The sequence below is a fragment of the Oncorhynchus keta genome, chromosome 7 (assembly GCF_023373465.1).
Source record: "Oncorhynchus keta strain PuntledgeMale-10-30-2019 chromosome 7, Oket_V2, whole genome shotgun sequence".
Lineage (NCBI taxonomy): Eukaryota > Metazoa > Chordata > Actinopteri > Salmoniformes > Salmonidae > Oncorhynchus > Oncorhynchus keta.
This window is the reverse complement of record NC_068427.1, coordinates 23,978,431-24,003,662: the sequence shown is the minus strand read 5'-3', so window position 1 is coordinate 24,003,662 and position 25,232 is coordinate 23,978,431. Positions and strand designations below refer to the sequence as shown.

General features: G+C 46.8%; 1 protein-coding gene across 4 annotated transcripts; it reads right to left on the bottom strand.

Moving 5' to 3' along the window:
- Window positions 1-4,833: 4,833 nt before the first annotated feature.
- LOC118372756 (insulin receptor substrate 2-like) lies at window positions 4,834-24,191 on the bottom strand. 4 transcript variants are annotated; one of them, XR_008139774.1, is made up of 3 exons: window positions 20,586-24,190; window positions 13,040-13,140; window positions 4,834-7,712 (listed from the first exon to the last, which is right to left on the bottom strand). XR_008139774.1 is itself a non-coding variant. In XM_052522329.1 (3 exons), the coding sequence occupies exons 1-3, from the start codon at window positions 23,920-23,922 to the stop codon at window positions 7,634-7,636; spliced, it is 3,477 nt and encodes a 1,158-aa protein (XP_052378289.1). In that variant the 5' UTR covers window positions 23,923-24,191; the 3' UTR covers window positions 4,834-7,633. The 4 variants fall into 4 exon arrangements, 3 of the variants coding, with proteins under 3 accessions (XP_052378289.1, XP_035614645.1, XP_052378290.1); XM_052522329.1 differs by lacking the exon at window positions 13,040-13,140 and adding an exon at window positions 9,919-9,979 and having other exon boundaries at window positions 20,586-24,191; XM_035758752.2 differs by lacking the exon at window positions 13,040-13,140 and having other exon boundaries at window positions 20,586-24,186.
- Window positions 24,192-25,232: the final 1,041 nt, after the last annotated feature.

The window sequence follows — 25,232 nt, the reverse complement described above, 5'->3', positions numbered from 1 at the left end:
CGCACCCTTGTGGGGCCCCCGTGTTGAGGATCAGCGGGGAGGAGATGTTGTTGCCTACCCTCACCACCTGGGGGCGGCCCGTCAGGAAGTCCAGTACCCAGTTGCACAGGGCGGGGTCGAGACCCAGGGTCTCGAGCTTGATGACGAGCTTGGAGGGTACTATGGTGTTGAATGCCGAGCTGTAGTCGATGAACAGCATTCTCACATAGGTATTCCTCTTGTCTAGGTGGGTTAGGGCAGTGTGTAGTGTGGTTGAGATTGCGTCGTCTGTGGACCTATTTGGGCGGTAAGCAAATTGGAGTGGGTCTAGGGTGTCAGATAGGGTGGAGATGATATGGTCCTTGACTAGTCTCTCAAAGCACTTCATGATGACGGAAGTGAGTGCTACGGGGCGGTAGTCGTTTAGCTCAGTTACCTTAGCTTTCTTGGGAACAGGAACAATGGTGGCCCTCTTGAAGCATGTGGGAACAGCAGACTGGTATAGGGATTGATTGAATATGTCCGTAAACACACCGGCCAGCTGGTCTGCGCATGCTCTGAGGGCGCGGCTGGGGATGCCGTCTGGGCCTGCAGCCTTGCGAGGGTTAACACGTTTAAATGTCTTACTCACCTCGGCTGCAGTGAAGGAGAGACCGCATGTTTTCGTTGCAGGCCGTGTCAGTGGCACTGTATTGTCCTCAAAGCGGGTAAAAAGTTATTTAGTCTGCCTGGGAGCAAGACATCCTGGTCCGTGACTGGGCTGGGTTTCTTCTTGTAGTCCGTGATTGACTGTAGACCCTGCCACATGCCTCTTGTGTCTGAGCCGTTGAATTGAGATTCTACTTTGTCTCTGTACTGACGCTTGTTTAATAGCCTTGCGGAGGGAATAGCTGCATTGTTTATATTCGGTCATGTTACCAGACACCTTGCCCTGATTAAAAGCAGTGGTTTGCGCTTTCAGTTTCACGCGAATGCTGCCATCAATCCACGGTTTCTGGTTAGGGAATGTTTTTATCGTTGCTATGGGAACGACATCTTCAACGCAAGTTCTAATGAACTCGCACACCGAATCAGCGTATTCGTCAATATTTTTATGTGACGCAATACGAAACATGTCCCATTCCACGTTACAAATTACAATGGCGACGAGCTTTACACCGCTCCAGCTAAAGCTTGTCATTGCGCATGGTGATCTTAGGCTCATGTGCGGCTGCTCCGTCATGAAAACCCACTTCTTGAATTACATTCAGTTAAATGGTTTGGAGAAAATGGGTTAACTGTATTAACTTGCTCTTTAACTTTGAATTAGCAATTTCACTTGCTCTTTGATCTGGGTATGTTTTTTCATAGCGCAGCTTATGGTGGGTTTTGAGTCAACCTGGGCTATAACACCACACCACAGACACCAAATTGCATTAGTAACCCCGTGCTGATTGGTTCCGGTAAGGCTGAACATTCCATTTCCTCACCACAGTCTTGACTGTATCTGGCTCATGTGTCACTCTCTGTTATATCCTCCAGTAACCCCTCACTGTAAACACAGGGGACCTGACCTGACCTGGGCCTCACACATATTTCAGAATACAGGCTACAGCATGATATTACCCTTTCACACAATATTTTGTAATTGTGACAGTCATGATGGATCGTGTGTGTGTGTGTGTGTGTGTGTGTGTGTGTGTGTGTGTGTGTGTGTGTGTGTGTGTGTGTGTGTGTGTGTGTGTGTGTGTGTGTGTGTGTGTGTGTGTGTGTGTGTGTGTGTGTGTGTGTGTGTGTCCATAGAGAACATTTTGGCTGTGTTTAGCCTGATACATTCATCTTTATTTAATAGGGCAAAATAGTGTGCTTAATTAGGCCTAACGAGCAGAGAGGGAGGAGAGACATGATGGATGGAACCTCATTTAGAGAGAACAGGTGAGCCCTCTCCTGTCAGAATCCTCAGTCCTTTCAGGATTGTAAGATTTTTGGCAAAATCAACAATTCCCTGCATATTATGCCAGGGCTTGCAACTTTGACCAATCCCTATTACCGCATAAAACAGTAAAGTCATCGCAATATTACTGCATATACAGTAACAGTCCGCTCAATACACTACAAAATCGCTATTTTAACCAATCACCACACTGTCAACAAACCTTTTCCGTCATCGGAGCACTTTCGTGACAAATTGCACTAAATCATTGTTAATTGCCATGCAACATTTCAGAATTATGTCAGCAAAGTCAAGCATTTTGGCCCGCAAATGTCACGCTACTGAATCCTTCAATCCTATATCGCTCTCTCCTACCCCCTTCAATCCATTGCGATTAAGATCCACGCTGTAGATTGAGCATATGCAACGTTTACCGTGAATCCAGTCTCTGCGAAAGTGAAAACATTGCCTTTAAATTTCAATCGCTATGGATTGAATCTAACCCTAACCCTTTTTGTTACCCCTCTCTACTAATTTGGGTACAACCAGTCCTTCATTCCTGTGTTATATTCTACCCAGGCTACTGTGATTCCTCTCTGTAATCTATGCTTCTTTAGCCTCTGCCCCACACAGCTCTACCTGCTCAGGACAGAACTGAAATAATAGACTGGGTTTGATTTGGTCTGTTGTCCCTCGAAACCAACTCTTCACACTCATAAACATGTCAACACACAAATATGTCTCCTCCTCTCACCGACACGCACATGCTACATGCACACAATAACAATCTTACCCACACCCTCACAAACATACACACCCCACCCTCCACCCAACACACACATGCATTCAAAATACAATCACCTCCCTCCATAAACTCTGCCCTCCATACACCCCCAACACACACTTATATCCCAACCAGACTTTTACACTGATACCTGGTTTCTCAGCCTTAATTACCATTTTAATTAGCACAGCTGTGAGAAGGACTAATCTGACAGCATGTGGCTGAGGGCACAGGATCATAATCCCATCACTGCTTTTTTTTATTCCCTCACAGTTCTGCATGTCGCTGATGACAAGCTAGTCTAATTACTATTGTAAGGGGTCGGAGAGAAGGGCAGGTGGAAGTGGAGGGGTAATTGGGTAGGAGGAAGATAATGGGTGCAGGGGGAGTGGAGGGGTAATTGGGTAGGAGGAAGATAATGGGTGCAGGGGGAGTGGAGGGGTAATTGGGTAGGAGGAAGATAATGGGTGCAGGGGGAGTGGAGGGGTAATTGGGTAGGAGGAAGATAATGGGTGCAGGGGGAGTGGAGGGGTAATTGGGTAGGAGGAAGATAATGGGTGCAGGGGGAGTGGAGGGGTAATTGGGTAGGAGGAAGATAATGGGTGCAGGGGGAGTGGAGGGGTAATTGGGTAGGAGGAAGATAATGGGTGCAGGGGGAGTGGAGGGGTAATTGGGTAGGAGGAAGATAATGGGTGCAGGGGGAGTGGAGGGGTAATTGGGTAGGAGGAAGATAATGGGTGCAGGGGGAGTGGAGGGGTAATTGGGTAGGAGGAAGATAATGGGTGCAGGGGGAGTGGAGGGGTAATTGGGTAGGAGGAAGATAATGGGTGCAGGGGGAGTGGAGGGGTAATTGGGTAGGAGGAAGATAATGGGTGCAGGTGGAAGTGGAGGGGTAATTGGGTAGGAGGAAGATAATGGGTGCAGGGGGAGTGGGGGGTAATTGGGTAGGAGGAAGATAATGGGTGCAGGGGGAGTGGAGGGGTATTTGGGTAGGAGGAAGATAATGGGTGCAGGGGGAGTGGAGGGGTAATTGGGTAGGAGGAAGATAATGGGTGCAGGGGGAGTGGAGGGGTAATTGGGTAGGAGGAAGATAATGGGTGCAGGGGGAGTGGAGGGGTAATTGGGTAGGAGGAAGATAATGGGTGCAGGGGAGTGGAGGGGTAATTGGGTAGGAGGAAGATAATGGGTGCAGGGGAGTGGAGGGGTAATTGGGTAGGAGGAAGATAATGGGTGCAGGGGAGTTGAGGGGTAATTGGGTAGGAGGAAGATAATAGGTGCAGGGGGAGTGGAGGGGTAATTGGGTAGGAGGAAGATAATGGGTGCAGGGGGAGTGGAGGGGTAATTGGGTAGGAGGAAGATAATGGGTGCAGGGGGAGTGGAGGGGTAATTGGCTAGGAGGAAGATAATGGGTGCAGGGGGAGTGGAGGGGTAATTGGGTAGGAGGAAGATAATGGGTGCAGGGGAGTGGAGGGGTAATTGGGTAGGAGGAAGATAATGGGTGCAGGGGGAGTGGAGGGGTAATTGGGTATGAGGAAGATAATGGGTGCAGGGGGAGTGGAGGGGTAATTGGGTAGGAGGAAGATAATGGGTGCAGGGGGAGTGGAGGGGTAATTTGGTAGGAGGAAGATAATGGGTGCAGGGGGAGTGGAGGGGTAATTGGGTAGGAGGAAGATAATGGGTGCAGGGGGAGTGGAGGGGTAATTGGGTAGGAGGAAGATAATGGGTGCAGGGGGAGTGGAGGGGTAATTGGGTAGGAGGAAGATAATGGGTGCAGGGGGAGTGGAGGGGGGAAAACAATAACAGTTTTAATGCTAGAGGATGCTAAGATAACTCTTCTCATTTGTTCATATTGCTACTGGGGTGTTGTTCAATGGACAGAAGTCATAGAACAACACTTACTGAAGGATACTAGCAGAGAGGGAACAGAGGAACATGAGTGGCTAAGACACAAAGGACATTCTGAGAGAGGGATTTTATTTGATGTAATGAAGAAACCCTGTCATTGAACAAGCCCTAAAACTAATTGAGTCATCTGGTGTCTGAGGAGACTGGTGATGCTCCTTCATTCTGCCATTCAGATGAGAGAGAAAAAAAACTCCACAGTTGTTTGTGAAGAAATATAGAGGGGAGGAAAGAGAGAGAAGACAGAGACATTAGCTTTCTTAAATAGTGTTATTATTTATTGCATGTGTCTATAAAGAATCAATACAGTCCAAAGCCATGGTAACTACACTAGGTTTAAATTATAATCTCTTAGTAGAACCACAATAAGCAATAAGATATTAAGTATTTACAATGGAAGACACAGCAAGTTAAGCTAGTTTGTCATGTTATCTTATCCTTTAGATGCTAAATTAAAACCCAACGGGAACGTTATCCAAATGCAAAAAACACCAATAGGCTCCAATAGCAAAAACAAACAAAAAAAACGTTCCAATAGAAATTGGCAGAAACATTTTACAAATAGGCCAAAAAATGACATGTTTTGAGGTTTAACAACGATTATTAACATTACATTTATAAATGTGGTACCTCTCTGTAAAGAAATGTAAATATTGCATATGCCATTCGTGAATTGTACCTAAGTAGCAAGAATTAACTTTTAATTAATAATTTCTCTTAAAATCTATCTTGGCATTACAGCATTAGAAAGTGTCCTTGTAGTGGCATTCATTTCACAAGACCATCCTGTAATAATAGTTTCAAAAAAATCAAGTCCAAACTTTGTTGCTTGGCGTATATAACAATAATTAGTGCTTTCATTTCCAAGAATTCACTCCAAACACATATATACAGTACAAACAACATAAGTTATCATATTTAACTTAAAATATCTCCAAAGCTAAAGGTTCAGCTTGCACTCACTTGTAATTCTCTGTATTTGTACATTATTTACAGTATATAGGCAAACGTTGAGTACCAACAAACTCAAAGTAAGTGACACTGCTTTTCGTATCTGTTTTTTTTTGTTGCCTCATTCTGCATGAAGTTGTTGTAGTAGTTGTTTTTATTAGTATTGGTGTGGTATTTCTCCTTGCTGTCACGGTGGTTACATTCCCCAAGAGGAGAACATGGAATAGACTACATTCAAAAGTGTCTTGTGTTTACAATCTAGGGAGTTTGTAAGTGCAAGACCGTGCAGCGTCAGCTCTGGTGTCTCCTCACTCAGTGTCAGATCCCAAAGCAGCAGCGATGGCTTCAATCATGTCAAAACCTCCCTGAACAGCCAGGTGTGTATATGTGTCTGCCCACCCGCCCAATGACAGCTCACCTATGTGCCAAATAGCCTATCACAGCTTACCAGAGGCTCAGTGCTGAGGCATCATGTGAGAAAACATGTCACAGGTGGGTTGTTGTGAGACAACAAGGTAATAGGTTAAAGTATATAAAGGTACCTTCCGCTTTGTCTCTATAATGGTGTTTTAGTCACTAAAGACTACCAGAAGCCCAGGTCAAACTGGGATGTGTGTGTGACGATGGTGTGCATGTCCTACTTCCTTCTCTTCTCTGTATTTGCATTGTGTGTGTGGAATAATGCCTAAGAGATTCTTCTCCTAACCTTTGTATGCAATGATACATATATTACTATGACATTAATATATAGTACCTATATGTGAACAAACTGTAATAATCTCAGGAATCTATGCTAGCAGAGGGAAAGAGGAAAGATTTTTTCCTCTCCGGCTGCTCAGACAAAAATTCCATCTCCATGGCGATCGGTTTAAGTTTTAGATTTTCTGCGTGTTTATAGGTCCAAACTAAATGTCTGTCAGTAACAGTGGACAGTAGATAAGTAAGGCTTTGGATTGGTGTTCATAAAATCATTCACCTCTGAAAATAAATAAATATATCTCTGTATGCACTGAGTGTAGAAAACATTACGAACACCTCCCTAATATTGAGTTGCACCCCCCTTTTGCCCTCAGAACAGCCTCAAATCGTCGGGGCATGGACTCTACAAGGTGTCGGAAGCATTCCACAGGGATGCTGGCCCATGTTGACTCCAATGCGTCCAACAGTTGGGTCAAGTTGGCTGGATGTCCTTTGGGTGGTGGACCATTCTTGATACACACGGGAAACTGTTGAGCGTGAAAAACCCAGCAGCATTGCAGTTCTTGACACACTCAAACCAGTGCGCCTGGCACCTACCACAATACCCCGTTCAAAGGCACTTAAATATTTTGTTTAGCCCATTCACCCTCAATGGCACACATACACAATCCATGTATCAATTGAAGTGGCTTTAACAAGTGACATCAAAAAGGGATCATAGCTTTCACCTGGATTCAACTGGTCGGTTTATGTCATGGAAAGAGCAGGTGTTCCTAATGTTTTGTACACTTCTGGTGTGTAAATAAGTACTAACCTGGTTTGCTCTGAGGTAGGCTTTTAAGCAACTGTTAACTTAGTACATTGTTATATACTGAATATGTTCGTAAAATGCCAACTCTCTTTCGTACAAATTTAGTGTACACATCCACACAAACACATATACACAACAAAGTGCACACATATAAATAAATAAATATGTGATGTGTACGTATATATAACGTGTGTGAGTGGGAGTGTGTGGAATATCTCCAGGTTTGGTTCACAGGTTATTAAAGTGAGGGTAACTGGCCCTGTCAGCCAAAGCCAAACGAAAACCAGTGGAATAATAATAATAATTATAATAATTATTTTGCAGAAGTAACTTTGTATGTACATAGATAATCATCGATGAGTACAGTCCTTTAAGTTGTAGTTGTTCAGAGAGCAGCAGCGACGGACCCTTAATATTTGGGTGCCGAATGTGGGGAGGATAGGAAGCTTGGAAGGGGGGGGTGTCCACATTGCCGTGACGATGGTGGTCCCGTTGACCCCTGGGGAGGGGATGGTGGAGGTTAAAGGTTGTCTACTGCAGCACATGGTCCAGCTGTCTGCGTGGCGACTTCGTCACTAGGCTGCAGCTTTATCCCTCATTCACAGCCAGGCGAACAAGAGAGAGGGAGCGAGGAGCAGGGGGTGTAAGAGGGGGCGGTGCCATCAGTGTTCAGTCTGATTGGAGAGAAAGAGAAACAGAGAGGGGAGGGATTTGGTTAAATAGGTTGCCGTATGTATCTACTAGCAAATTACACATACAGGTATTGGAATGCATTACATTTTCTGTCCCACTACGATCTCGCTATCTTTTCCTTTGAAAATGACGTGTGTGTGCATGAGTGTGTTGTTGTTTTGTGTGTGTGTCAGTTAGTGCTTGTATGGTTCTGTGTTTGTCGTCATTGGAGACTGTACTCCGTCAGCTGCATAGTGCTAAATGCCACGGTTTTCCCCCTGCCGCAAAAGCACCTGCTCCCAGCTGACAAACACACGCACGCACACACACACACACACAATTCCCCCTTGCTGAAGAAGACTTATTCCATACTTGGTAACAGAGTGGGGATACACCGTTTGACCTTTCTCTTCTGTGGCTCCCATTCCAACCTCATAAATCACTCGCACATACACATTATGTTCTTCTATCTTCATGGGAACCTAAAATACATTTCTAACCCTAACTTCTAACCCCTCAACCAAACCCAAATTCTAACCACAACTCTAATTGTAACCGTAAACCTAACCCCTTAGTGTAAAATAACCTTTGTCCTCATGGGGACGTGGGAAATGTCCCCACGAGGGTGAATTATCCTTGTTTTACTATCCTTGTGGGGACTTTTGGTTATTTTCGGTCCCCACAAGGATATAATAACCAACCCAGAGCTAATAATACAGAACTCACAGAAGCACATACAGATGTAGGATCTTGAATTTGAGCCAGTGATTACAGGAGGAAAATAATCCTGCAGCAATAGGAAATGTGATTAAAACAAACACCCACTGACAAACATGTACGTACGTATACACAGTGTTTTTCTGGCCTTGTGTAAGCTCTCTCTCCCTCTCCGTCTCTCTCTCCGTCTCTCTCTCTCTCTCTCTCTCTCTCTCTCTCTCTCTCTCTCTCTCTCTCTCTCTCTCTCTCTCTCTCTCTCTCTCTCTCTCTCTCTCTCTCTCTCTCTCTCTCTCTCTCTCTCTCTCTCTCTCTCTCTCTCTCTCACCCTTGCTCCTTGCTCCTTGCTCCTTGTTTGTGCGGTGTGATTTGCATGCAGTGCTCACATGGCAGCGGAAGTCTCAGCTAACAGCACATAGCAATGCCTCACTCACTCACTCCTCTCTTTTCCAAGCAGAGAACAAGAGGTGTTTTCACAGAGCTCGATGTGATCGTCACTCTCTTAAACAAACCCCCAATTCAGAACCCCCAGTGTTACAACACACACACACAAACACACGCACGGCATAACACCAGAACTTGAAACGAAAAGGTCAGCCCAAAACACTAAAATACTGGTACTTTTCCAGACTACTGATCCCCTATACCCACCGACTAGGAGAAAGAGAAGTGCACTGCTTATACCCAAAACTTCAGTCACAGAGGAGGAGCAGTACATCGTTTACTATAGTATATAGAGGAGTGATTCACACACACACACACACACACACACGAGGCTGATTAGCGTCTCCATTAACCTGCTAAGCACATTAGAGGGGCTGACCCACTTCCACAGACATCCTGTCTCACCATGTGCTGTGCTCTGTCTGAGACAGTAAACCAGGAAGCAGGAACTAGCCTGCTAATGGGAACCAAACCTCATAGCTGTCCAACCTTACCAAAATACAGTATATATGTTTTATTATTATTTTCGGTAAATCGCTTTCAGTGTAAACTTAAACGACTAAAACCATATATAAAGTTTGTAGACACAAACCTCTTTTTGCTTTGTCATTATGGAGTATTGTGTGTAGATTGATGGAGGGGTCTAAATACTTCCCGAATGCACTGTGTATCTTTCTTAATCAGATCATCGTTGAAAACTAACAATCACCAAAATAAAAAATAGACAGTCAGGGAGAATCTAATTAATTTTGTGATAATGTTTGAGACACTCGACAGCATAAGAACATGGCAAAATGTGTAGAATTGCAGGAAATATGCTTTAAAACTATACATTTCCTAGGGGAAACACTGAGGTAGGTTACAAAACCTAGCCATAACACTACACCTAATAACGCACACTACCCACATGAAAAAATACTATACAATATACTATGGTATAAATACTATAGTATTAACTGTAGTGTTTTGAGGGCCTTTACTGTATTCACAGTAGTATAATTTATAGTTCAACTATAGCATGAATCAAATCAAATTGTATTGGTCACGTACCGAAATTTAGCAGATGTGTAGCGAAATGCTTGTGTTCCTAGCTCCAACAGTGCAGTAGTACCTAACAATTCACAACAATACACATTAATCGAAAAGTAAAGAGAATGGAATTAAGAAATATATAAACATTAGGACAAGCAATGTCGGAATTGCATTGACTAAAATACGGTAGAATACATATGAGTAAAAGCAGTATTTAAACATTATCAAAATGACTAGTGTTCCATTATTAAAGTGACCAGTGATTCCATGTTTATGTACATAGGGCAGCAGCCTCTAAGGTGCAAGGTTGAGTACCTTGCGGTAGCTGGCTAATGATGGCTATTTAACAGGGATGGCCTTGAGATAGAAGCAGTTTTTCAGTCTCTCGGTCCCAGCTTTGATGCACCTATACTGACCGCGCCTTCTGGATGATAGCGGGATGAACAGGCCGTGGCCTGGGTGGTTTATGTCCTTGATTATCTTTTTGGCCTTCCTGTGACATCGGGTGCTGTAGTGTTCCCCCGGTGTTGTGAGGGTCTTAGGAGTCAAGGCACATTTCTTCAGCCTCCTGAGGATTAAGAGGCGCTATGCATCTTCTTTACCACACTTTATGTGTGGGTGCACCATTTCAGATTGTCAGTGATGTGTATACTGAGGAACTTGAAGCTTTTCACCTTCTCCACTGCGGTCCTGTCAATGTGGATAGGGGTGTGCTCCCTCTGCTGTCTCCTGAAGTCCATGATCAGCTCCTTCGTTCTGTTGACGTTGAGGGAGAGATTATTACTCCTGGCACCACTCCACCAGGGCCTTCACCTACTCCTCCGCCGCCTACTGTTGTGTTGTTTGCGAAACTTTATGATTGAGTTGGAGGCGTGTGTGGCCATGCAGTCATGGGTGAACAGGGAGTACAGGAGGGGTCTAAGCACGCACCCTTGTGGGACCCCTGTGTTGAGGATCAGCGTAGTGGAGGTGTTGTTTCATGCATTCACCACCTGAGGGCGGCCCGCCAGGAAGTCCAGGACCCAGTTGCACAACGCGGGGTTCAGACCCAGGGCCCCACGCTTAATGAGGAGCTTGGTGGGCACTATGGTGTTGAAGGCTGAGCTATAGTCAAAGAACAGCATTCTTACTTAGGTATTCTTCTTGTCCAGATGGAATAGGGCAGTGCGCAGTGCGATGGTGATTGCATGGATCTATTGGGGCGGTATGCAAATTGAAGTAGGTCTAGGGTGTCAGGTAAGGTGGACGTTATATGATCCTTAACTAGCCTCTCAAAGCACTTCAAGATGATAGAAGTGAGTGCTACAGGGTGATAATCAGTTAGTTCAGTTACATTTGCTTTCTTGGGTACAGGAACAATGGTGGACATCTTGAAACAAGTGGGGACAGCAGAATGGCATAGCGAGACATTGAATATGTCCATAAACTCTCCAGCCAGCTGGTCTGCACATGTTCTGAGGACGCGGCTACGGATGCCATCTGGGCCGGCAGACTTGCAAGGGTTAACATGGTTAAATGTCTTACTCACGTCTGCAAAACAATCTTGAAGCATGTATTCCGATTGGTCAGACCAGCATTGAATAGACCTTAGCAGGGGTACTTCCTATTTGAGTTGCTGCCTTAAGGGAGGAGCAGAATGGAGTCGTGATCTGATTTGCCAAAGGGAGGGCAAGGTAGGGCCCTATAGCCATCCCGGAAGGGAGAGTAACAATGGTCAAGAGTTTTTGAAGCGTGAGTACTACAGTCAATGTGTTGCTTTCAAAACTTCTTCTGTTTTCTATATCATGTAGGGAACAAAATATATGGTCTATTCTTGGCATGTGGGTTTCACAATTATTGGTGGCACAAATGGCGATATTGGGGAGGGTAATGGGCAGGATATATGCAAATTAAATACTGTATTTACTATAGTTAAAAAAGTGTCATGTTTTTGTGGACTGTAGTGTTTTTGCAGATATTACTGTAATATTTACTACAGTTTTTTTCTCGGATAATACAGTATACTATAGTATTCTCCAACATTATATAGTAACTACTACACATGATCAAGGGATCCTACAGTGTGAAGTAGAGTTTTCTACAATATACTACAGTTTACAATATAACTCTACAATAAGCACTGTAGAATTCTATAGTGAACTGTAATCATTTTTCATGTGGGTACCCATAACAACACAGCTGATAAAATGCCTTCTCACTTCTGTGTTCAAACTAGAAATTAAAACAACTGCTGTGAATGTTGCCCTCACTCTCCCTGTCCCACACAGACCACTCTGAGTGGTCAATTGTGTTATATGTGTGGGACGGGAAGAGGGGGGCAAAGTTCACAGTAGTAGTTTGAATTTCACAGGGCCAATTACACCAAGGCCCAGTCACTTTCTCTGAGGGGTCAGGGAAAGGAGGAAAGGGTCGGAAAACCAGAGTAACACAATCAACCTGACACACAGACATGAGAATGTGGTGAGGCCATGCGTGTGTGCCAGCAGGGCCGGTTCAGACCTGTTGGTTGCAGACACAGGGGTATGAGGGAGTGGGGATGAGGGAAGGTTGCTGGGAATCAGAGTTGAATCATCTCAAGACACACAGGCCAGGTCTCTAAACACACATCTCTGGTTACCAATCACACACTCCTGCCCAGCTATCACAATCTCCTTTTATCAGTGGAGACTCAACCAGCCCTGCTGAGTGCAGTGTGTCAGCTGAGAAAGACAACCTCTCCTAACACAGCTAATCTTACACACGCTGATCACAGAGGGAGAGAGATAGAGAGCGAGGGGGAGAGGGAGGGATAAATGAACCCGTTACTCTGTAACCCTCCTCCTTGCAGCCATGCCACACAGACCCCGCTACCCTTCCCTGGAAGGTACCCCTACCCCGTCCCACACGTACACACTGCTCTCTACATGAGTTATGTATTTCTCACTGGCTATATTTAGACCTGCATCTCTCAGGCCAGGAACACTCTACCACACACACAGTACTGTACTGCTAGTACAGTAGTTTAAAGTACAGTAAACATGTGCTTATGTGCTTACTAGTTGATTTATATGGTTCTCCTAGCAGTAGTTGATTATATGCTTCTACTAGCAGTAGCATAGCTCAGACATAACAGGCCTGTAGCTCTCCTAACAGGACTTACCCCAATGTAGCCTTTCTGCCACGCCTGAAGAGGGAAGGGGGGACATGGGGAGATGTAATATCATCAGCCATCGCTCTCCCTTCTCCGCTCTCTTTCTCTCTCTTCTCAGCAAGTCAAGAGCCCACAGGACAAACAAACAACAAACAAACACCAAACAAACAACAACAACATCCACGTTGTTTACATTGCTAACATGGCCAGCTCCTCCTCCTATCTAGGCCACCCACACACAGACACACCCACAAGCTTCCAGGAAGGACACACACGATTAACACATTCATAACAAACACATTATACATTCATAACACACACACAAAGACAGCTAATCACACAACAAGTGGTGTATGTAGGGAGGAGAGGGGAGGGGGTAGTGGTGTATGTGTATGTAGGGGGGTAGTGGTGTATGTAGGGAGGGGAGGGGGTAGTGGTGTATGTGTATGTAGGGGGATAGTGGTGTATGTGTATGTAGGGGGGTAGTGGTGTATGTAGGGAGGGGAGGGGGTAGTGGTGTAAGTAGAGAGGGGAGGGGGTAGTGGTGTATGTAGGGGGGTAGTGGTGTATGTAGGGGGGGGGGGGGAGGGGAGGGTGTAGTGGTGTATGTAGGGGGTAGTGGTGTAAGTAGAGAGGGGAGGGGGTAGTGGTGTATGTAGGGGGGGTAGTGGTGTATGTAGGGAGGGGAGGGGAGGGTGTAGTGGTGTATGTAGGGGGTAGTGGTGTATGTAGGGGGTAGTGGTGTATGTAGGGAGGGGAGGGAGGGTGTAGTGGTGTATGTAGGGGGTAGTGGTGTATGTGTATGTAGGGGGTAGTGGTGTAAGTAGAGAGGGGAGGGGGTAGTGGTGTATGTAGGGGGGGTAGTGGTGTATGTAGGGAGTGGAGGGTGTAGTGGTGTATGTAGGGGGGTAGTGATGTATGTGTATGTGGGGGGGTAGTGGTGTATGTAGGGAGGGGAGGTAGATTTTTGGTTTCGGCACAGGGTTGTGTTAAAAAATCATGCGAAATGTGAACATTTCAATTTTTGAGATAGGAAGAGGGAGGGAAAAAGTGTGAACTAAAGAAAGAAGGATAAGAAGGAATGGGTGAGGAGATCACGTAAAAACCGCTTGGCATCATCCAAATAGGCCTAAATTACTAAACGAGGTCAGACAATAACCATCACTTCCATTACAGCCATTACATTTCCTCTGATAGTATAAAGTCATTATCGCAATAGCCTATTACATTACACACACACCTCTGTCCAACCGCCAAGTGCTTCTCTGTGCACGGGGAGAAATGCGTTCATTTAAAATCATGTCACATGCTGGGCAATTATATTCAGTCACGGCACAAGCCCTTAAAGAGAGCCCAGCACCCATTTCTATTCTATTATTACAAATCGCACGTGTTTATATTTCTTTTTCAATTTAAATTTTACCTTGTGCCAAGGAGAAGGCCCCCCACCCGTTCACACACGCACGTGTTCTGGGACACCGATTAAACTTCATCACAAATGGCCAAGGTAATCCAACAACACACTAATCTAGCCATTTGTACGACCATGTCTCAGAGCACTACTCACACCCACACACATGCAGTTGACATCTGACTGACTGTCAAACATAAACATACACATTGTTCTGCGGAGAGGAGAGGACATGAGAGCTGTGTTATGATGTAACTGTAGTAGTTGGCTGAGGGACTGAAGCCTGTATCTGAGAAGTCAGGACATGAGCACAATGAGGCTTAATTGATCCTAACTTCAACTCACCTCACTGTTTGGGAAAAACACCTCAGTGTGTGTGCTCTCCGTTCCCCTAACTCAAAACAAGCTGCTCAACAATGTCTAATCCTGAGCAGAATGTAATCCTCCTTAACTCCCAGCTAAATGGAGGGAACATTGACAGAGTTTTTATCTACCCATGGAACATCCCGCCCTAGTTTACTCAAAGGTACTGTAACGGACAGGGAGGGAGGGAGGAAGGGAGGGTGAGGTGAAAGACGGGTGAAAGAGAGAGACAGGGGAGGGAGGGAGGGAGGGAGGGAGGGGGGGAGGGAGGGAGGGAGGGAGGGAGGGAGGGAGGGAGGGAGGGAGGGAGGGAGGGAGGTGAAAGACGGGTGAAAGAGAGAGACAGGGGAGGGAGGGGAGGGAGGGAGGGAGGGGAGGGAGGGAGGGAGGGAGGGAGGGAGGGAGGGAGGGAGGGAGGGAGGGAGGGAGGGAGGGAGGGAGGGAGGGAGGGAGGGAGGGAGGGAGGGAGAGGTGAAAGACGTGAAAGACGGGTGAAAGAGAGAGACAGGGGAGGGAGGGAGGACAGGTGAGGACAAAATATATTATTTTTTAAATATGCCACTACATCTAGGTTTATTATAGGACTGCTCTATAATTAACCACACACAGCAGCTGACAATTCAATCAGACTTTTTCAGCACTGCTATGATATCCTCTAAAATCACACCACCTCAGTAAAGTTAATTTAGTTAACTAATTTAGTTCAAATTAATGAAAGCCATTATTCTATTCAAAGTCCATAAAACAGAAGGCAATTCAAGGAATTCCTGTAATGGGGCTGATTATCTATCTGATGAGCTACTTGTTTAATTAGTCATTAAACAAACCTCCATGGTCTGTCCTTAAAGCCAATCAGTGGCACTCAGCTGGAACTAGGCACTATAGACAGAAGGCTCTCTGGAAGGAGAGAGAGAGGAGGGCAGAGACCAACTGACTTGGAGGCCAGATCACATGATTTACCGAAAAGATAAACTAATGCTAGAAAAAGTGAGGGAGATAAAGAAAGAGAGAGAGGGAGTGAGTGAAAGAGGGAGAGAGAGAGAGAGAGAGTAGGATACAGGATAGAGTGATATTTGGCTTTTTGCCCCACCCCACCCCCCCATCCCAACCCCCCTCTCGCCACCATCTCTCTCTCTGTCCGTCTCTCCTCCTTTCTCTCTGTCCGTCTCTCCTCCTCTCTCTCTCTCTCTCTCTCTGTTGTTGTGGCAGATGGTGCTGGTCATTAGCGTATTGTCACTCCCTCTGAAGGGCCAGATAACCAGTGCTTGGAGGCGCAGGTGCAAGACCCCGGCCATCACCATCTGCTAACACACACGGGCATACTCACAAACACACACTGAGGTAGAGAGGGAAGAAAAGGGGGTGAGAGGGTTTGGTCAGGGCTCCTAAATAAAAACATGAAGAGAGTGAGTCAGTCAACTCCCCCGTCTCCCTCTGTCTGTACCAAACACCTGACTAACCCCGGCCAGAGAAGAGAGAGAGAGCGAGCTCTGGTAAACAAGGGGAAGACATGAGGAATGGAGAGAGGCAGGAGAGAGGGATGATAAAGAGCTTCAGAGAAAAACAGAGAACGTCAGGTGACAAAAGAGAGGTAGAAGATAGACAGAGAGATAAAGATTAGAGAGAAAGTCAGACACAGAGAGAACGAGACAGTAGGGGAGATAAATAGCTAAATACTGAATAGTGTGCATGTTTCTTCTGTTTGCTGATATCTGGTGTTTCTCAGGCAACATGCTAATCCCAACAGCCCTTGCACACCCAAGGGCAGTTCAAAGGTCCCACTTCTGATGGGGGCATAGCGAGGGGTGGGGGTGGGCCGTACAGGGGCGTGTTGAAATTTAAACAGCCTCCAACCCACTCAGTGACCCCTCACCCCATCCCCTGTCAGTGAGTGTATGCAATTTCCCAAACCAAAACAACAACACTGGCAAAAACGCTATCGACCGACCATCAGCTCAATGAGCCAATAAACTAATACATCGCAAACCCTGATCCCTCATTCACAAAAACACAAGGCCAGAGTAATCTACACACAGATACACACAGCAGCTGTCACACTATCACACGCGTGCACACACACGTTTAGAACAGGATGTCAGGCCCATATCCTTGGTGTGTAGGTAAAGAGCTTTGAAGGCTTTATCTCTAATATAATGTGTTTGTCAAAAGAGCAGCAGGCACACACACACAATAAAAAAGGTCATTTCAGCCTCAGATGATTTGCATTTCAAATCTAGCCACTCGAAAATTAATGTGAGCATGTGGAATGTAGACTGTCTCGCCTTGTGATGGTGAGGGGAGAATGTGGAAAAGCCGGTAATTTCTTAGTAAACACACACATACACAGTGAGGCCTGTGGCTGAAGTCTAAGCCTCTCTGTGGGGTGGGTGTTTATGATTAGAGTGTTAGTGAGTAGCTGGCTGTCCTGACAGCATTCCTGATCGGGGCAGAGTATTGGGCCGTTCCGGAAACACAGCTAACTGTTCTTTCTCCGGCTGATCTTTTGTTTTTCAGGAATCCCGTAAATAACCAGGCAAGCCAGCCACGGCCAACTTTTACCGGATCAACACTGCTCCCTTTCTTTCTATCTTTCTCCCCCTCCTTCGTTCTTTAGCCTCTCCCTCCCTCTACCTACGGGCTCCCTGTGGTCTGTTTTATCATGATTTTGAAAAACAAACTAACGTCACTCCATTCCTCCTCCTCCCATCTCCTCTCCTTCCATAGCCTAGGGCCATGTCTTTCTTCCTGCTCAACTTATTTAGTAGAAAAAAACACATGAGTGCAGAAATGCCTGCCCTACCTAGAAAACAACTCAGCAGACATACTCATGCTCAAATGCACATTCAGAGACAACCCAACAGAAATACCTTATTGCACATATATATATTTTTTTTAAATACACTGGCATAATACATACTACAACTACACACACACCCTTGATTTAGTATGTTTGGCCAATAAGTGTGAATACTTTTAGTCCTCGAGAGAGCAAGTTCAGTGTGTGTGTGTGTGTGTGTGTGTGTGTGTGTGTGTGTGTGTGTGTGTGTGTGTGTGTGTGTGTGTGTGTGTGTGTGTGTGTGTGTGTGTGTGTGTGTGTGTGTGTGTGTGTGTGTGTGTGTGTGTGTGTGCACACTATGGTCTGTTTTGTAAAGTGCCTCAGAGTAAAAAAAACAAAAGCATCTCCAGTAGGTTAGAAAAACAAGTGAGCATTCACCTCACCCAGCAACCTTTGCACAATGCCTGCATTCCTGCCCTGAAGCCCAGTACCTGATAACTGATAAACAACTGACTCACTTGTTTTTCTGGGGGACCCAGTGCACAGACTGCACCCAGCCCTACGGTATACAGCCAGAGAGGGAGACAGAGGAGAGAGAAAAGGAGGAAGAGTGAAAGAGGAGGAGGAGAGAGAGAGAGAGCTCCCTTCACCAGTGCATTGCAGATCACTATGTCGGTGGGGAGCTTCAACAACAACAACATTGTGTAACCACTACCTATAGGCCTACAAGTCATTCATATTTCACCATCAATGTGCAAACCTATTATACAATGGGTACAGATCTATGGTAACTTATGACATAGCGCTTAAAAGGTATATCAATTGTTATTTGATTTTGTACAAGATACTGATGCTGCAGTAGACATATGCACGCATAGATTTGCCAGAACGAGGTGAAAGGTCATGTTTTGGTGTCCCCAACTCTCTATCTCATACAGGGTCGCATCAATATTTACACATTACATTACCGGGGTTGAAGTGTGATTTGTTAGATGAACGAACTGTCCCCATTATCCAATTATCATTTTGAATAGAAATGTGTTTCCTTCCCACTATATTTGCTGTATCCTAAGGTAAACTCTCAGAGCACATATAGCCTAACTGTGTTATAGAAATAAGAAAAACCCTGGTCCATACCCACTGGACACAGATGACAATTCAGTGACGTGGAACAACGTTGATTCAACCAGTGTGTGACCAGTGGGTTGGCTATTCCTAATGGATTGTTCTAGCATGCGGAGGAAAACATCTTCTGCATCATTGAACCCCATGGGATGTTTTCTCGTACATTTGTACTAGCGTAGTCTGGTACAAAGATAATCACTACGTAACAGGGAATGCTGCTGGGTGGGACTCGAGGGCACACATTGATCCAGAATAGAAACGACTTCAATTACTTACTTCACAACACCATGCATATTTCCCACAGTCTTGGGCTAACTGATGTACTGTATGGGTGTGACGGGCTACTCCTAATCCAATCCAAATACCACAGTTTACAAGCATTTATTATACTGCTTGCCAGGGCTGGAACATTTACTGTACATTTATCATGGTGCTTCAACTTGCCCTGTCCTGTTTCATCGCATCCACCATCCACGTGTTTGATAAATCACGTTTAGAGTAGGAAATAATATCTCAAGTCTATGGTCTAGTTCAGAATTGTCAAGCATACGTCGGGATCCAGCCCGCGGGTGGGGGGCAGTCTGGCCCGAGGGTGGTTTGAGTAAACATCTACATCGAACAAAAATGTATAATAATGAAAACAACATTTGGGGGGGGAAACAAACTCAATATACTTTAAGTTGACTAAAACCAAATCGAAACTGTGTAGAAATTATACCGTTTCTTGACTGTCCAGCTCACTAATAATCACTGTGCATTCAACGGACCTGCATTCATCCAGTTTCTTGACTGTGCAGCTCGCCAATAGTCACTCGACAGTCAGGGAGCATCGGAAATTCCAAAAACGATGGTTAGAAGACCATTTATTTTTATTTTTGAGGGCAATGAAATATAACACATTTTTAGTGCAGCCCTCCAGACCTCGTTGAAGACCGAATGTGGCCCAGGGGCTATAAATTTGCTTGATATCCCTGGTCGAATTAATAGTCACGCTATAAGCACCAATGCATTTGTTTAAACGGACTTGCAATAATAAACAGATGAACACTAAACAGCTTGAAAAACATGGTTATTTTTCCATATTCATATTTTCCTTCAATATACAGCACATAAAACTGTCACATAAAAAGTAGGCTAATATGGGCGCGCTTCATCATTTATAAGACTGCATTGCTTCCGTAAACATATATATTGTTTCTCTCTCTCTCATGACTAGGTTGCTCAAAACCATCATGCCGTCTCGCCACCTAATTACAAAGGGCGTGTAAAAAACAAAATTACATTAAATATAGGATGCGTCAACGGTATATCAAATACCAAGTATACAGCCTAGATAAACAGCGCCTTTGTAATCACTGCGCAAGTCTGTTTGTTTTTTCCACTTGGGTAAAGTGACAGGGAGCTGCTAGCCCTAGAGCCGGGCAGCAGAGCTCAATTTCACTGCCTGTCGATACATTAGTGTGTACAGTAAGCCACAGTGGAGTGAGTTGGCTGGCTACAGTGGGTTGGTTGAGTTCAGACTATGAGGGATAGAAACCCGTGGTCTGCGTGCCGAGCTATCGCATAATGATAATCACGCGCGTACATAGGCAGCTGCTGTCCGTGCCACATAGGCAGTCTAAATTCTCTGGCATTATTAGAATGTTGGCTTCAGTTTGACACAGCGAACACACAACGTCTCCTTAGGACACGACAAACTTGGAGTGCACTGCTGCTTAGCAACGGGTAGATATGCCAAATAAATGGGTTGCTATCACTAAAGCGATATCTTTACTCAAGCACTGACACACACTGACTGTTTGAATGAACACCTGGATGAATGAATGGGCTCATGATAAGCATGCAAACACACACGCCACACAGATTCGGTGCTGGCTCACCTTTCACTGCTGTTGCAGTCTCCTTGAAGCCCATGGTGGCATAGGGGCTGGTGTTAAAACCGTTCATGCCCCCCTTGCATCCACACGCTGCCTTGAACCTCAGCAGTCCCTCACTGCCCCCCAGAGTGCTGCAACCCCCCAGGCTCCCTTCCATCAGGTTTAAGGCAATGTAGTTAAGTCCATTCTGGTAGCCGGCCGACGTCTCCCGGCACATGGGGCTGTTGCTGTTCCCGTACTCTTCATCTGAACCCTCCGAGCTCCGGACCGGCCGCGACACATTCTCCACCGATGCCGAGCTGTGCCGCTTGTTGGCATCGGGGGCAAACGACGGGCACACTGGCGTTACCATGGTGGTGGAGGAGAAGGTCTCTGAGCTGTGGCGCCTGCGCCCCTGGGGGTCGGCCCGGATCACCTTTGCCCCCCTGTCTGGGTTGACAGGGGAGATGGAGAGGGACGGACACCCAAGGAAGAAGGTCTCGACAGGAACCGGGGGGGAACCCACTGTACCCTCTCCCCTCAGGGTGAGTCTCTGGACACAGGCAGACGGGCTGGTGGGCAGGGGGGTGGTGGCATCGGAGGGGCACAGGGTGGCAGGGAGAGGGGCAGAGGGAGGGGGGTTGGTAGGACTGAAGGTCATCTCAGTGTAGTCGTCTTTTACATCACCAACCAGGTATACAGGGCTTGCAAGCTTTTGGAGAGGATATTCCACAACGATTATCTTCCCCTGTTCCTCACTCTCCCTCTGCTCTTCTCTGGGAGGCTGGCTGGGACACAAGGGAAGTGCAGGACTCGGCTCCAGGCACCCTATTGAAGAAGGGGAATCGCCGTGTTTGGGAGAGTGCGATCTGACGTCAATGTTGACGTAATCGGAGAGTGGCGGGGAACTCCTCATCAGCCCGTCCACCGAGCCCAGTGATGAACGAGAGCGCTCAGTCATGGCGGAGATGGGCGGGTAGCGTGTAGTGTTGCCAAAGTCGATGTTGATGTACTCCCCGGGACTCCTGGGCTCAGAGGGGAGGGGGTGTTCGATCATACAGGGCAGCGTCCTTAGAGAGTCCAGGGCTAGCCGGGTAGGCCGGCTCACCCTCCCCTTGTGGACCAGACCCCCCTCCTGAGTGACCGTGCCGGCTCTGAGGGGTGAGGGGGCTGAGGAGAGAGTGGAGGTGGGGGGTGTAGCGGAGCAGACAGGTGAGATGGGACAGTAGTTGGACTCTTCCTCTATCCTCTTCTTCTGTAGACTCATCACCACGTACTGGTCTGTGTCTGTAACCCCCTTCCTCTGGGGCTGGGCTTTGAGAGAGCGGGGCAGGGAACTGATGGAGTAAGGCTGTCTGTGGTGAGGGTGAAGCTGGGGGGTTGTGTCTGTGAGGATGTAGTCTGGGGGGGTGAGGGAGACCACGGGGTCCACAGGGGACATGTTGAGGTACTCCCCGTTGGTGAGCTTCCCGTCGGAGCTGTCCACAGACATCTTGGCCCCGCAGAACATTCTCATGTAGCCGCTGTCCTCCAGAGACACGCTTCCAGGGGAGTCGGTATGGGAGCAGAGCCCAGCTGGAGAGGGGTGAGAGCGGGGATTGATGATCTGCTTGGGGGCCGACACACACATGGGGCTCATGGGCATATAAGCATCACCTTTGACCCACCCTGTCTGAGCGGCAATGCCCGGAGTCATGGGCATGTAGCCACAGTCACCTAGGTGACCGTTGGAGCCTATCTGGACATCGCCATAGTCCTCAGGATAGGTAACTTTCGGAGAGGCGGTGTGAGAGCTGCGACCCGATTGGCCGCTACTGGTATAGGTGGCCCTCATAAGTGTGTACTCGTCCAATGAGGTGGAGGAGACCTGGGGCGGCGCCCTGTGCTGGGGCGGGGTGGTAAGGGAGTATGTGCGTTTCCGGTATGCCTTGTCCAGCTCTGGTAACCGGCGGAAACCGTTCTGGTTCTGCCTCTCCATCACCATGTAGCCATGCAAGTCGCTGCTATCCTGGGAGGGGGGTGTGTCTGCCCTTAGGGACTCTGGAGTGTTACTGCTGCGAGTGAGGTACAGGGCTGCAGGACTGGAGCCATACTCATCACAGGAGATGAAGCCGCCATCACTGGGGGAGCCAGAGACAGATGCATTGCAGCTGGAGGGGCGAGGAGCACTGCTTTCAGAGCAAGAGGACAGGCTGACAGGGCTGGGGGTGGCTGTGGGTGGGGAGTGGGACAGAGGCATGGACATGGACTTACTGTGCTGGAGGGAAGAGGATTCAAATGTCCGGCAGTGCTGGGCTGTGATGGTGTTTGAGCTCCCTAATAGGGTCCGGTGAATATCAGGGCTGAGGGGACTCCCGTTCACAGGCAAGGTGCGCGGCATGGTGCCATCTCCCTCACTGGCAGTGCGTATCCGACAGGAGGTGAATTTACTCATGGGGGACTTTTTGGCCATGCTGTCAGTGCGCGACCGTCGCTGGAGCCCGGTCTGGCTTGGGGGGAGGTTGTTGTGGTGCCGCCGGGTGGGCACGGAAATGGGGTTAGTGCCCGATGACTGGCTCTTGCTGCGCGGCCGGAACTCTGACAGCTCCTTCATGGCTTTCATCGCCTCCAGAATAGTCTCGTGGATGTTTTGCGCCACAACGGAGTCGTCAGCCTGCATCCACAGCTCGCCGGGTCCTGTGGCTGCTGACCGGCCGACTTCGATGAAGAAAAAGCTCTCCGAGTGCCCGCATCTCCTAATGTTCATCAGTTGTAAACTGACGGACGCAACATCCGAGTTGAGCTTCACAAAGCTGATAGTCCGGCTGGATAAGCACAGCCTGTACACCCCGGTAAGATTCCGGCTCTGTCCCAGCCCTTTGGATTTTAGGTTAACTTGCCATACCTCCTTATACACAGCCGTTACCGGCGTAATCATCCCGTAGTTCCCCTCATCAAACCCCACCAGCGAGGACGCGGAATTGGATGCGGAGCCGTCTGAGTACACTTTCCCCTCGCTCATTAAATCAGTTAAGACTCTGTACCAATTCTCCTGCTCCTGTTCATTCTCTGCTGCCACAGCAAAATATTCGTCCTTGGTATAGAGGGCGATAAGGTGTTTGTGTTTGGAGTCCGCTCTCTTATTGATATTGAGGCAGCAGTCCAGCGGAATAACTCTCTTTGCCGCCGACTTGTTTTTCCATTTCTTCTCGCTCTCGTAGTACTCCAGCCGGGCAGGGAAGCCCTCGCTCGGCTCCTTTAGAACGAAAAATCGCTTGTGTCCGTGCTTCTGCTTCTTGAGGTATCCACATTTCTTAATTTTGTTGTTGTTAATATTCGCGTTGGATAACAAGTGTCCTCCAGTATTTGGTGGATTTGCCATTCTATTGTTTTTTTTAACAACTCACTTTCCTTAACCTGTTGTTATATCCTCACTTATCGAAGGCTGGAGAGATCAACTGTAGTTTATAGTCCGTATCTCTCCAAGGCTCTGTTTCACTCCAGGCGCCGGTTGTGCGTCCGGCGTATGTAACAGTTTAACAGTAAATAACCCATATCGCTAAGTTACCGAAGTGAAGAGAGAAACAACGTGTGACGTTCTACACGTCAAGCTTTAGTTACAAAAAAAAGAGAAGGGCAGGGAAAAATACACACACTGACACTGGGGCGGTGCAAGCCGACGGGGCGTACCTGCAAATCCGCCTATTTGATGAGATCATGGGCTCATTGGTGGATAGGGCTGAATGATAGTGAAAGACTCAGTCAGATGGGAGAGAAAGCCCTCCCACACTCTCTCTCTCTCTCTCTCTCTCTCTCTCACACACACACACATACACACTCCTGCCCTCTTCCGACTCACCCTGGGTACGGTTGGAACTTTCAACCCGCTCATCTGTCTATGATGCATTTATGCATAACTGCTTACGTATATACTCTTCTCCCAGGGCAATTTATCAACGTATTCATTAAGAGGCCTATCACAGATCGTGTTGGCTATTTGGGTTAAGTATTGATGTAATAGGTTTGTGCGCAATAAGAATTATTGAGGACACGGTCAATGATTAGTTTATTGATATGAAATAAGAACAGTAGCTGTCAGAAGTTTCAGAGTGTATAAACTGATCGAAGTTCGTGGGAATGTAGGCATGTAACGTTAAGCAGAAGTATTTCTCTGCACCACAAGCATTTCGCTACACTCGCAATAACATCTTCTACATATGTGTTTGTGACCAATAACATTTCATTTTATTTGATGTTATAAATGTTAATTTATGCAATTATGTAGTGTCAATAAATAATTATGCCTATATTAGCCTACATATCCGAATACAAGGCTTGTGCAACAATTTCACCCGTGGCATTTAAATAACAACCCAATGATGATATTAAGCATTATGTCTATTGGCATTTGATTACGCACGAGTTATTACACAATTCAAAAAACACTGTGTGATCTAGTAGATTCTACAATATATTATTCAACTGCGACAACAACGTGACTGGGGCGCACGTAGCGAGGGGAGGGTGAGAGGCCCCAGCCGCTGCCCTCCAACTTCAGAAGAAAATAAACTTCAAGATTAGACTGCGGCTCTGTCACACAACTAGGCTGGGAGGGAGAGCGGGAGAGATCGAGGTAGCGCCTCTGACGCAGGGAACACTCGATAATTCCCCTGCGTCCCCGATCATCATACC

What these genes read in the sequence shown, in the direction of transcription:
- LOC118372756 (XM_052522329.1), bottom strand. Translation starts at nt 23,922, where the DNA reads ATGGCAAATCCACCAAATACTGGAGGACACTTGTTATCCAACGCGAAT. An exon ending in GACTGCAACAGCAGTGAAAG is followed by an intron (nt 9,980 to 20,585) that starts GTGAGCCAGCAC and finishes GTGAATTGTTAG; the next exon opens with GTACTACTGCACTGTTGGAG. An exon ending in TACACATCTGCTAAATTTCG is followed by an intron (nt 7,713 to 9,918) that starts GTACGTGACCAA and finishes CTCTCCAATCAG; the next exon opens with ACTGAACACTGATGGCACCG.